Source organism: Quercus lobata, chromosome 9, assembly GCF_001633185.2.
Source record: "Quercus lobata isolate SW786 chromosome 9, ValleyOak3.0 Primary Assembly, whole genome shotgun sequence".
Lineage (NCBI taxonomy): Eukaryota > Viridiplantae > Streptophyta > Magnoliopsida > Fagales > Fagaceae > Quercus > Quercus lobata.
In genome coordinates, this window is record NC_044912.1 from 15,096,848 (window position 1) to 15,111,272 (window position 14,425).

Genomic DNA, 14,425 nt, shown 5'->3' on the forward strand with positions numbered 1-14,425 from the left:
AAGTGTATATATGTGTAAAACTTCCTCTTGGAGACTTGAACTCCATTCCTTACGCTTACATACCCCACAAGCACTTATACTTATGGAATGATCATTGCACCAAGGAAATGTTGTGGTAGAAGAATGAATAGTTAATATAACATAATTGAGCACATACCCATTGGGTTTAGGCATTTTAGGTTAAAGTGTGTCTCTATATGTTATATTAATTACTCAAGGAAACTCCCCAATGTGTTTATCTCCCCAACAAGTGGTATCAAAGCCCATGGCGGTCTGGGGCAAAGGTGGCAAGGTTATCGAGATTCCTTTTGCAGTTGGAGCGGTAATAGGGTATGTGTACTTGAAGCCCTTTCACAAATGGAGTAGGGTGGGTCCTTTTCGCAGTTGGAGCAGGGATGATATATTGCACCGAGCAAGCCCATAAAGCCCACACAAACAATCTTGAAAAAGGCCCAACAAAGGAGTTGTACGGGGAATTACCCCCCACCCCTTTAAAGGCCTATTATCCATGAAATCCGCCACAATGACGCCACGTGTGCAAGGCCCTAGACTTGTTGGGCCCCGGGCCTTGGGACATTGTGCATGGTTGTATGTTCTATTGGACCTACGAAATTGGCCTAGGCAAGCCTCGATACCTATCCAAAACCTGGGGACCACGATGGAGCCATTGTGGCATACCTAGCAAAGGTAAGACTTTACCAGTCAACTCTGACCTAGCCAGGGAATGCAATTTCTCGGGGAAGTGAGACCTTGGGTGCCCAGTATTACCTTGGGAAACATCGCCGCCGGGCAAATCTTCTAATGTGGGAATTAGTTTTGATGCCACTCTTACCACTCCCCACTCCCAACTAAACACCCACTTAGTGTTGATAACATTGGACCTCCTTTACCACTCACCACAAGGGTAATCATGACTCCTCCACTAATTTTGGGCTATAAATATGAGAAGCTAAGGAATAAATGGTTGTTAAAAGGTTCTAAAGGAAACTGAGAGTAGGAGTGAGAAAATATCAGCCTAGTGCAGTAACAATAGAGGGATAGAGTAAAATAATTCAGAGGGATAGGCAGCTCTATTGGGTCTCCGTACAAGGAACTATCCAAAGTAGGAAATCCAAGCCCATATTACAAATAAATTGTGAGCCCAAGTGAGGCTCGGCCCATCCGTCTCACTCTTGGCGTGCACAGGAGTATTATTACCAATGGTGTTAGATAACAATGAGGTGCGAGGTTCCCATAGAGGATAAAAGATGTGTGGGGTTGACACGTGCAGTCACATGGATGATGCACTAGTGAAGGGAAAGGCCCATTAGGCAAAGGTGCGGGGTTGACATATGGAGTCCCATGGACGATGCACTAGTGAAAGGAAATGCCCATTAGGCAAGGGAGAGCATGTAGGACTTGTTTATGGCCCCACTAAGTGGTCTTGAAACTCACAGAATGGCAAAGACTTACACGTGAGGGGGAGATTGTTAGGTTACACATGTAAGTGAAGTCCCACATTGAATAATGATGAGAAGAATCAATAGTTAATATAACATAATTGAGCACATACACATTGAGCTTGGGCTTAGGCTTTTTGGGTTAAAGTATGTCTCTATATGTTATATTAACTAGTTGTAGATCCCACGTGTTACGCGTGATAATATTTTTAGGGTGGTCTCATTAAATTTATTTTTGTAGTTTGAACTAATTTAATAATTAAAAAAAAAAGTTTTAACCTACAGCGTTCCCTCATGATAACCTACACCAATCGGTTTTTGGTATAGGCAGGAATTAAATCTCAGATTTTTTATTCAACTATCATAAACTTTACCAGTTGAGCTAATTGAAACTCACAACTAATTTAATAAATATTACTGTATTTCATAATCATATTTTTATTTGTTATAGTGACAATCACAAATGTAATATATAATTTTTGTTATACCAAAATGAAAACAATACAATTTTTTTTCCAGGAATTCAAAAGGTTGAAAAAATTATTAATTAAAAAAATATATATTTATAACATTTTGTGTATCATTAAAAAGTAACTAAAATTTGGAAATTGATTTTTAGTTTTAAAAAAACTTTTTCAAACCTAATTTTTTCTACTGTACAATCAAACATCAAGAAACGTATAAATTTTTTTTTATAAAATTCAACAAAACTACAGTTCAAATTAAAAAGAAAGGGAAAAAATAAAACTCACATCAAAGTCAAACTCATTCTCCCAAATATGTAAAACATTTCAAATGTGATGTGATCAAGCCAATATTCAATGCATACTCAAATTCTAAAATTTTACCCTATTATACATAATGATTGTAATCAAGCCAAATATTGTGTTAATATTGTCATACTCTAATCTAATAGCTAATCCAACATGCGAAAAATAAATAGATAAATAAATAATTTTAAACTCGAAATTGAATTTGTTTTCTTAAAAATCTCAAAAAACACACTAATGAGATAAGAAAGATGAACAATACAAAATATTCGTAAATGTTTAAAAAAAATTACTCACACATATAAAAACATCATATAATAAAGATATAACAATTTGGTGCTAATTTGTTAAACAATATATTTACAAACAGTGAAAGAAATTTGCACAAAGACCATCTTCTTCAATTGCACTAGCTGTTCTTCATCATATTGTCTAAACTATCCTGCTGTTTTTCAAATAAATTAAAATATGACAATAACACAAAATATGGATATATTATAATATAATTTCCCCCAAATTTGGTCAACAACATTAAAAGTATTTAGTGTTGCAAATAAAATGATAAAAAAAAAAAATAATAATACAGGCATCAAGGAACGCATATGAGTTAGTCAATAATAAGACGACAATGGGTGTACAAACTTCATAAAAAATTAACAAAAAATGAAGAGAGAGAGAGAGAGAGAGAGAGAGAGAGAGAGAACTTGTGTGGGAAAATAAAATATGCATAAAATGAGAGAGAGTGGCAAATTTATAGTAAGATGATGAGAATCAGAAGAGAAAAAATAAAGGAAGATAAATGGGCAAAATTATATGTAAAGTTAAAATCGTCTAAGAGGAATATGAATAGACAATACTTAGTTATAACATTAAAATTAAAATACATAAATATGTAAAGTTAAAACCGCCTATGATGAATTTGTAAAGGCAATGTATTTATATATTTAATAATGTCAAAAAAATTAAAAGTAAAAAAAAAAATAATAATGATGATGTGGCAATGACGTGGAGGATGAGGTGGCTTTACAGGAGCGTAACAACAATATTAAAAACTCTAATCGAATAATCACAAAGGAAAGCTGCTACAATATTCAAAACTCCAATTGAATTACCTTTGGTATAAATCTACAATGACACAGATATTTGATACAGTTTTTTAAATTGGAATACATACACAGATTTTTCATCCCACTATCACAAAGGAGATCTGCTACAATATTGAAAACTCTAGTCGAATGACCTTGGGTATCAATCTACGCTGACACAAATATTTGGCATTGTAATAAATACACAGAAAATTGCTTCAGCTGCAACAATATAGACTTATTTTGCATAAACTACATGAATTAATCTGAGTCGCATCACAGCACTCAAAAGGTAGTAGGCAATAACAAAACGTAAGAAGGGGAAAAAAAATCAAGCAATCAAGCAAAAGAATAGAGCACAAAACAAACTGGGATTTAGAGATACCTCAACTGAAGCATCCAAATTCTGTCAGTATTTATATATTGTGAGGAGAGAAGTAAGGAAGATAGAGAGGCTGCAGTTAGAAGGTGGGGAAGGGGAAGGAACACGTTTTGTGTAAGAAGTCTGTCGTTAGAATGTGAGGAAAGGGGAAGGAACATGTTTTGCTTGAGAAAAAAAAGGGAAAGAAATCCAAGAAGTTGTAACTGTGACTTTCAAAGGGTTTTTGATTGAGAAAGCTTAGGTTTGGGCTTTACGTTAGAATTAAATTTAGAAGAAGTGAGCTGGTGGAATTAAATTTAAAAGAAGTGGGCTTTATGGTGGAAATAGGCTAGAAATAATTTTAGTTTTATTAGTATTTTAAAATTGATAAAAACTATTTTAAATTGTAGGATAAATTTAGGAAAGAGGATGTGAATGATATAGCTACTGACGTGGGGAGAGGAGTAACGAGGATAGAGAGGCCGCCGTTAGAAGATGGGGAAGGGGAAGGAACATGTTTTGTGTAAGAAGTTTGCCATTAGAATGTGAGGAAGGGGAAGTAACACAGTTTGCGTGAGAAATCTACTGTTAGAAGGTGGGGAAGGGAAAGGAACACGTTTTGCGTGAGAAACAAAAGGGGAGGAAATCTAGGAAGTTGTAACTGTGATTTTCAAAGGGTTTTCAATCGAGAAGGCTTAGGTTTGTGCTTTACGTTAGAATTCAATTTAGAAGAAGCGGGCTGGTGGAATTAAATTTAAAAGAAGTGGGTTTATGGTGGAGATAGACTAGAAATAATTTTAGTTTATAGGCTAGAAATAATTTTAGTTTTATTAATATTTTAAAATTGATAAAAACTATTTTAAAATTGTAGGATAAATTTAGAAAAGAGGATGGGAATGACATGGCTGCTGATGTGAGGAGAGGAGTAAAGAAGACAAAGAGGTTGCTGTTAGAAGGTGGGAAGGGGAAGAAACATGTTTTGCATAAGAAGTCTGCTGTTAGAATGTGAGGAAGGGGAAGTAAAATGGTTTGCATGGGAAATTTGCCGTTAGAAGGTGGGAAAGGGGAAGGAACATGTTTTACGTGAGAAAAAAAAGGGAAGGAAATCTAGGAAGTTGTAATCGTGACTTTCAAAAGGTTTTCGGTTGAGAATGCTAGGGTTTGAGCTTTACATTAGAATTAAATTTAGAAGAAGTGGGCCAATGGAATTAAATTTAAAAGAAGTAGGCTTTATAGTGGAGATAGGCTAGAAATAATTTTAGTTTTATTAGTATTTTAAAATTGATAAAAAAATATTATAAAATTGTAGGATAAATTTAGGAAAAAGGATGAGAATGACATGGTTGCTGATATGGCTCAGAGGTAGCAATATTAAATGCTACACTTCAGCTTTTAGTAATATATAGATATAGATTTTAAAATTGTAGGATGAATTTAGGAAAGAAGATGAGAATGACATGGTTGTTAACGTGGCTCAATGTGAGCATAGCAATATTAAATGCTACGCCTCAGTTTTTAGTAATATATAGATATAGATTATAACTTGACTTGGATTTAGAGCCGTTGCCTCTCTTTGCCACTGTGCCACAACCGCATACACTAAAGGAGAATCTCTTTGTTATTTGGCGAACTTACTGCCTTAGCTTTTACCTCTCATCCCTGCACTTAATTAGGACAAATCTCTCTCATTAAAAATTTTTTAAAAAGGACAAAGCATTGAAACAGTGATATATGAGTAAGATTAAGTCTATTGTTACAAGATAAATCTATAAAGTTATAACCTGGGATGCATGGATGCGGCAAAACGGCTGCCGACCCACATTCGACATGGCGACGCACGAGCGATGTCGTTGCCCGCGTGTTGATGTCGCATCCATTTTTTTTTGGTTTCCCGATACACGTCGACTTAGGCCGAATCGGTTTGTATCGAGTGAAACCACTGAAACATATCAATTCAGGCTGTACTGGTGCTGAACCAACTGATTCAGGCCAAAATTCCCAAAAAAAAAAAAAAAAAAGGTGCAAAATGCACCGTTTGAACTTAATAACAAAACCCTAAACTATCTCAGTTCTCAAAACGCACCATTCTTCAATCTTTAGCATTCTCTCTCACTCTCTGTGCTCCATCTCCCCTCTCGACTCTCTGCTCTCCGTCTCCCCTCTCTCACAGACGCACTCAGTCACTCCCTAAGACACATTCTCACTCTCCTATTCTTTGCATGACTCTCGGTCTCAAGCTCACCTCACCTCACCGACCCACTCTCAACTCAAGTATCAAACTAATTAAAACCTTCAATCTCAGTTTTTCAATCTCAAGCTCATTATACTCTCACATGCTTTGACTATTACTCATTGTGAATCTGTGATCTGATTTTTTTTTTTTTGAATAAATTTTTTTTATATAAGTTGTAATGTTGTGACTTGGGTTTGATTTATTATTTAGTTAATAGTTATTATTTGTAGGTTAAATTGAATTTATTGAATTTGCAATGGATGAAGTTACTAGCACAAGAACTTCACCTTCATCTAATGAAGAAGTGCCAAATGATGAAGATCCTCTTTGACAGTATGTGACTAAAGTAGAAAAACCACCTGGTTCTACTGTTAAATTAGGTGGAAACACACACTTTAAGTGCAACTATTATGGTGGAGTTTTTTTGGGATCCTATTATAGGGTTAAGGCTCATTTATTAAAAATTCCTAATAAATGTATTAAAGCATGCCCTAAAGTGACACCGAGCCATAGGTTGGAGATGCAGTGAATGCATGATCAGATTGAGAATGATAAGTTAGAGAGAGAACGGAGAAATCAAATTTCCTTACCCCCACCTCCACCAGGCCATGGACCTATACCTATTCCCTCATTTTGGAAACAGGAAGGGAGTGATAGTACAAATCCAGTTGATGGTAAGAGGATGAAGGTGACTATGAATTCTCCTTTGGAGAGAGCATTCTAGAATAATGCTAGACATGAATTAGATAGTAGAATTGCTAGGATGTTTTACACTAGTGGACTTCCGTTTAACTTTGCAAGGAACCCATATTATCGTAGTTCCTATTCATATGCTGCTACCCATAGCATTTAGGTTTATGTTCCTCCTGGATACAATGCCTTGAGAACAACATTTTTGCAAAGAGAAAGAGCTCATGTTGAAAGACTTTTGAAACCAATTAAGGACTTTTGGCTTGAAAATGGTGTAAGTATAGTTTCTAATGGATGGTCAGATCCACAAAGGAGGCCTCTTATTAATATTATGGCTGTATTAGATGGGGGTCCAGTGTTTATAAAGGCAATTGATGGGTTAGGTGAGTTCAAAGACAAACATTATATTGCTGGGGTGTTGAAGGATGCTATAAAAGATATTGGACATGAAAAAGTTGTCCAAGTCATCATTGATAATGTTAGTGTGATGAAGTCTACTGGAGCTCTTATTGAAAGTGAGTGTCCTAAAATATTTTGGACACTCTGTGTTGTCCACACTCTCAATCTAGCTTTGAAGAATATTTGTGAAGCAAAAAACACTGAAAAGAATGAAGTTTCATATGAGGAATGTAATTGGATTACACGTATTGCTGATGATGCATCCTTCATACATGTTTTTATCATGAACCATTCAATGAGGTTGGCAATGTTTAATGAATTTTGTCCACTAAAACTGCTTCAAGTTGTTGATACTACATTTGCTTCGGTTGTTGTAATGTTGAAAAGGTTGAAGTTGATAAAAAAGATGCCTTCAAGCCATGGCTATTAATGACCAATGGGCTTCTTATAGGGAAGATGATGTTGGAAAAGCTCAAAAGGTGAAAGATATGATTCTAAGTGATTGTTGGTGGGATACTGTTGATTATATCCTTGAATTCACAGCACCTATTTATGATATGCTACGAGTAGCCGACACAGATAATCCTTGTCTTCATCTTGTGTATGAGATGTAGGATTCAATGATAGAGAAGGTGAATGCAGCAATATATCGACAAGAAGGCTTTGAAGATGATGAGTATAACTCATTTTGGGGTGTGGTGTATGATATATTCATTGATCGGTGGACTAAAAATTATGCACCACTACATTGCTTGGCTCATTCCTTAAATCCTAAGTAAGTACATTTATTTCCTATTTTCCTTAGTTTCCCCTTTTAGTAAAACACACGTTTTATCTATATATATATATATATATTTGTTTTTTAATCTTTAACTAAGTATTGCTCCATTGAATGGCTTTCGGAGAATCCAAAACGCATCTCTCCACATCGGGATCATAAAATTTCTATGGAAAGGAGCAACTGTTTTGATCGATACTTTGAAGATGTGAATGACTTAAAGGTGGTGAAAGTTGAGTTTGCTGCATTTTAAGGAGAAATGTTTCCTTCACTAGATGCCTTGACAAATAGGTGAGTCTTACAACCTTTGGTTTGGTGGCAATACCGTGACTCCTCATTTCCAACTCTTCAAACCCTTGGACAACCTTGTTCATCCTCATGTGCTAAGAGGAATTGGAGCACATACAAATTCATTCATTCTTTAAAAAGAAACAAAATGGCTCCTGCACGCATTGAGGATTTGGTATATGTGCATTCTAATCTTTGACTCTTATTAAGGCGCAATGAGGAGTATGTAAATACAACAACAAAGATGTGGGATATTGCAGGAGATTTTTGGAATGAGAGCAACATACATGGAGGAGTTGGAATTCTTGAGAATGCTGCTTTTACACTTGATGAACTAGAGTTGGAGGCCATGGTTATTGGGAATGTTAGCACTAGTGTTACTACTAGTGAAAGTGAAGTTCGAAGTGAAGCTATTAATCTTGAAGATGATGATGGTTGTATTTGATTGTCTTGTTGATTATCTTTTATTTTTTTTTAGTTTCAAACTTGTGAGTTGTATTCTAATTTTTGAACATCATGGAATGTTTTAGTTTCAAACTTGTGGGTTGTATTTAATTTATGAACATCATGTTTTAGTTATCATCTACTATTGCTCTTAAATTTGGTATATGTTTATATAATATGAAGAAATTATGCTTAGCAATATATTAAAAAAATAAATAAAAATATTTTTAGAAATTTTTTAATCGTCACACCCCGCCGCACTCGCACCCACACCCTACTTTTTCAAAAATTGCTGAGTCCTGGACTCGCACTCGCACCTGCGCCCAAATCTGGAAACGAACACGTGCTTCATAGGTTATAACATTATGTCTATAGTTCTAAAACCATATCAAAATACTTATAGGAAGTAAAACCTCTTGCAAGTTCATGAGGACAAATACTAATTTATTTGCAGAAACTTCTTTTAAATGATATATTTTGCAAAATATCTTTCACCTAGGATAGATGCTGATGAAGTTGTAAAAATATATATAATATGTGGATACTAATTGTTATAAGCAAAAAAGTAGATTTAGAACATAGTTAGTAATACACAAGATAGGATAAATATGATTTAGGTACAGATATGTTATATCTATAAAATATTCAAGTGAGCATTTCGGAAACTAAAAAAATATGCTATAAAATATGTTATTTCTTTTATTATATTTCAATTTATAGTAGCATAGCTTGTATTATTTTTGAATAATTTCAGAGATATCATAAAAACCAACTAATTAAGTATTCAATATATTTAGCTTTATTTTTCCCCAATTTTCGCTATGTTTTCAAGCAAAATAACAAGAAATGAATAAGGAGAAGATGTCTATTATACATATTCCTTCATTCACATATAGAGAGAGAGAGAGAGAGAGAGAGGGAAATACCAACTAGACCCTTTAATTTGTCTTTATCTTCCTCTCTTTCTTCTAATTTGTCTTTATTATTATTTGGTTTGTTTGTACAAACACCATGGACTAGATGGTTTGTATACACTAAAGATTTAGGTTTTTTTTTTTTAATAGAGAAGATATGAGTTTTTTTTTTTTTTTTTTTGAGGGAAAGGTAAGTCAACTTCATTAAGACAAATCAAATTGAAATACATCAACTAAGTCTTGTGGTAGTTCTTCTAACCATACATCTGTATCAGCAGCTAAAACTGCTCTTTTTGCAAGAGAGTGGGCTAATCTATTGCCCCCTATGTGTATGATTGAAAATACAACTCTGCATGCCAGCAACTAATCTTTGGATATCACTTATAATGTGGCCCATCTGAGTTCTGTTGGGCTTTGGGTTATTGAGTGCCTGAATGACTTTCACGGAGTCCACTTCCACCTTGGCCTTGAAGATGCTGATAGAGAAGATATTTTTTTTTTTTGAGAAACCGGAAAGAAACTTGTCATTAAACATGCATGGAAATCCTGTCCGCAGATACAAGCTCTGTTACATTACAATGAATTTCCTCTAACCATACTTGTGGTTCATACAAATTTTTCGCTAGCTTAGCGAGTTTGTCTGCAACTTTGTTACCCTGGCGCTTGGTGTGAGTGAAGGTAGCCGACCTGAATATTGCTGCTAGGGATCGTGATTCTTCAATAATGTGTCCAAATGCTGCCATGCAAGGTTGTTCTGCTGTGAGGAGTTTAAAGATAACCTCTGAATCGCCTTCGAAAACCACATCCTGCAACCCAAGTTCCCTTGCAAAAACGATTGATCTTCTGCAAGCCAACGCTTCCAAAGCTGCTACAGTTGGAGGCAAGTGGATTCGTTCTGATAGCGCTGCAATGACTAAACCCTCTGAATCACGTACAACCACACCCAGACCAGCAGCAGCGATGTCCGGAAAAGTGGCGCCATCGAAATTTACCTTATAAACTGAGGGCGACGGTGGCAGCCAGTGAGTTGGGTGATGCACCGGTAACTGAGTTCTCGGTTCTTCTTGGATTGAATGAAACTCCCTTAAGCGCTCCACGGCGACTCTGTAAATTTTCTCAGTTGGCAGGGAAGGTGAGCCCAACCTCCTTGCGTTTCGATCATGCCAAATACTCCACCCGATAAAGGCAAATAGCTCAGCGAAGTTTGGAATTTTCTGGGCAAGGATTCCTTGCAGCAAGTCATGGAAACTAGCAAAATTTTCATTCAAGAATTCTCTGCATTTTTCCAACTCCCACCAAACTTGTTTGATCATTTGGCAGCCCCATATTGCATGGATTTCATCTTCAATTTCACCACCACAACGTTCACAAGTTGTGTCTTGAATAATATTCCTCTTCAGCAGGTTCTTTTTTGTTGGAAGGGAGTCGTTTGCCGCGCGCCACAAGAAGTGACGAATTTTGTTTGGCACATTCAGTGACCAAAGCTCCTGCCAGAAAGGCTTCTGATTCGCTGAATTTGAAGTGCCAGGAGCCGCTGCCTCTGCTGCCTGTAATAGTAGTCGGTATGCTGACTTCGTGGTGTAATAACCATTCGCCGTTTCAGCCCATATCAACCTGTCCTCTTTGCCGTTAAAACTCAAAGGTAGACTAAGGATTGCTTCAGCTTCATGTGGCAGAAATTCCTCACGTATCCGATCCTCCATCCAGCATCTATTTTCCTCATCAATAAGAGCACAGACTCGAGTGTTGTTTGGGAAATTTTTTTGTGGAGACACCACACGGCTAGAAAACAAATCAGGTAGCCACTTGTCCCCACGGATCCTGACAGCATGTCCATCTCCAATTCTCCATTTTGATCCCATCCTCACCACCCCTCGTGCTTTTAGAATGCTTTGCCAAGCATATGAACCATTCTCCTTTACCCCCTCATCCAGAATTGAACAATTGGGGAAAAATTTGGCCTTAAACACCTTGTAGAATAGAGAGTCTTTGTTATGGATCAATCTCCAAACTTGCTTGCCTAGCATAGCAATATTGAAGAGTTCAATATCCTTGAATCCCAACCCTCCATGGCTTTTTGACTTGCATAATTTTTTCCATCCCACCCAATGAATTTTTCGTGCTTCCCCCTTATAACCCCACCAAAATTTCCGTATTAGGGATTCAATATCCTTGCAAAGACTTTTTGGGATTTTGAAGCATCCCATGGTGAAAGTGGGCATAGCTTGAAGGACTGCTTTTATTAACACTTCTCTCCCGCCTTGTGATAGTAATCTTTCTTTCCACCCTTGCATCTTATGCCAAATCCTCTCCCTAATGTAGCCAAAACTTTGTTTTTTTCCTCTCCCCACAAAAGAGGGTAAACCGAGATATTTTTCATAATTAGTAGTGGCTGCCACTCCTAGCAAAGTCTTGATTTCCTCTTTCACATGTGGATCCGTATTGGGGCTAAAGAAGAGTTGAGTTTTTTCTTGGTTTATTTGTTGCCCTGATGCTTCTTCATACTGTTTCAAAATCTCCATGATAGAACTAGCCTCTTGTGAATTTGCCCTACAAAAGAGCAAGCTATCATCGGCAAAGAACAAGCGTGAAACTTTTGGACCTGTACTACAAAGGGAGACTCCTTTGATTGTGCCTGAAATTTCAGCTTGTTGAATAAGTGAATGTAACCCTTCTGCACACAAGAGAAACAAATAAGGTGACAGTGGATCTCCTTGACGGAGTCCCCTATTAGGAGTGAAATTACCATGGGGTTCACCATTAACCAACACAGAGAAGGAGACAGATCGAATGCAGGAACTAACAAGTGTAATCCACCTATTATCAAAGCCCAATTTTTCCATTACTTTTTCTAGGAATGCCCATTCCACTCTGTCATATGCTTTGCTCATATCGAGCTTAATGGCCATGAATCCGGTTTTCCCTTTTGTTTTTGTCTTAAGGTGGTGAAGGGTTTCAAAGGCTACAAGGATGTTGTCTGATATAAGTCTATCTGACATGAATGCACTTTGGGATTCTGACACCAATTTGGGGAGAAGTTTCTTTAAGCGATTGGCTATGGTTTTAGAGACAATTTTATATAATACATTGCAAAGACTTATTGGCCTAAAATCAGTGGCTTTTTCTGGAGATTTTATTTTTGGAATGAGTGATATGTAAGTATGATTGAGACTAGCAGGCATATTACCCGAATTTAGAATCTCTAGGGAAGCATCAATGACATCATGACCAATAAAATTCCAACAAGACTTGTAGAAAATGGGGGACATACTATCCGGTCCTGGGGCGGTTAGGGGCTTCATTTGCTTCAAAGCAAATTCAACTTCATCTGCGGTAAATTCTCTTGTGAGGTCTGCATTCATGGCTGGAGTGACCTTTGTATCAATGCCTTGGAGAATCTGATCAAAGTTTGAGGGCATGGTGGAAGCAAAAATCTGTTTGAAATAGTCTACCATAGCCTCACCAATTTGTTTTTCATCTGTCACCACCGATCCGTCATTCATGTTCAATTTGGAAATAAAATTCCTCTTGTTCCTTTGTGTTGCTCGGCTATGGAAATAACTTGTGTTCATGTCACCACTCTTCAACCAATCAACCCTTGATCTCTGGTGCCACATGCATTCTTCTTTCACCATGAGTTCATACACTTCACTTCTAAGAACACGAATCTGATCATGATGATCCCCGGCCATAGACATAGCTTCAGCTTGTGCTAGTTGTTTCTTTTTTTGGTTTAGCAATCGATGGATATTGCCAAAAGAAGTTCTACTCCATGTTTGCAGACATGATCTGCAGGCATCTACCTTTCGGATTAGTTTGTCAACTGGTTCCCCCATAGTTCTGTCACTCCACGCTTTTTTGATAATACCTTCACATCTTTCATCTTTTAGCCACACCGCCTCAAAACGAAAAGGCCTGGATTTCTTGTAAAATCTAACATTTTCATCATCAGAGCATAACCATAAGGGACAATGGTCAGATAATGTACCTGGAATGTGATGAACACGAACTGTGGGGAACAAATGTGACCATGATGGTGTTGCCACCCCTCTATCCAAACGAATCCATGTTACTTCTCCATCAAATTGGTTATTGCACCAAGTGAATGGTAAACCAACGAACCCCAAATCACGGAATCCACAAAAATCCAAGGCATCTCTAAATGCTTTCATCTGAGTTTCTGGTCTGTGAGCACCCCCCTTCTTTTCTTCTGCTTTGGTGATCTCGTTGAAATCCCCTACACATATCCATGGTAAATCCATTTTTAGGCAAAGGTGTTTAAGTAGTGCCCAAGAATGTTCCCGGTTGGCTGTTATTGGATTCCCATAGAAACCCGTGAACCGCCAGGCGTCATCCATTCCTGGGTTAACTACTGCATCAATGTAAGTTGGTGTTGAGTCCAGAACTTTAAGATCAATCCCCTCTTTCCAGTAAAGTGCCAATCCTCCTCCTGTATTAATCCGAGACTCAATAAAAACATTCTCCAAGTGAAGCTTTGAACAGAGATTTTTAAGATAGTGGTCTTTAGATCTTGTTTCCATCAGAAAGAGAATGGATGGAGCGTATTTTTTCACCAAATCGGTGAGTTCAAGAACTGCCCGTGATTGCCCCAAACCACGGCAGTTCCAACTGAGGCAATTCATTGTGCTTGGCGGGGCTGTTCAACAGCCTCCACCACTTCAAGATAATCATCCTTGGCATTGTGAATACTCTGATGACGTTTGCTAGGGAAATCTGAGGATAACTCCTTCTCTGAGAGTTCACGTTTTCTACTGGGGAGGTGCTCATTAACCACGCCTTGGCTGCCTGTTGCTGCCCGTTTTTTCCTTGTCCAGGTTGGTAGAACACGATGCGTGGTGGTGGAGAGAGCAGCCCTGCTTGTGTCACGTGCTTCACTAGATTTTGGTTGCACTGGGACAGAATTAGTGGCACGTGCAGTTTCCTTATTAGACTTTAATTCAGATACATTCCCGTTATCAAACTGAGCTATAGCTGTGTCAATCTCCTTTAATTTAGCATTGAAA

General features: G+C 37.2%; 1 protein-coding gene across 1 annotated transcript; it reads left to right on the top strand.

The window, feature by feature from the left end:
• The first annotated feature begins 265 nt into the window (after nt 1–265).
• Nucleotides 266–8,488, top strand: LOC115961283. The gene is made up of 6 exons (XM_031080288.1): nt 266–322; nt 622–687; nt 4,527–4,652; nt 6,742–7,277; nt 7,429–7,578; nt 8,254–8,488. The coding sequence occupies exons 1-6, from the start codon at nt 266–268 to the stop codon at nt 8,486–8,488; spliced, it is 1,170 nt and encodes a 389-aa protein (XP_030936148.1).
• The last annotated feature ends 5,937 nt before the right edge of the window (nt 8,489–14,425 follow it).

Bases quoted from the DNA above. Each gene is read 5' to 3' on its own strand.
- LOC115961283 (XM_031080288.1), top strand. From the start codon at position 266: ATGGCGGTCTGGGGCAAAGGTGGCAAGGTTATCGAGATTCCTTTTGCA. The intron at 688-4,526 runs GTAAGACTTTAC...TTAAAATTGTAG, and splicing joins TTGTGGCATACCTAGCAAAG to GATAAATTTAGAAAAGAGGA. The intron at 7,278-7,428 runs GTTGGCAATGTT...GGCTTCTTATAG, and splicing joins ATCATGAACCATTCAATGAG to GGAAGATGATGTTGGAAAAG.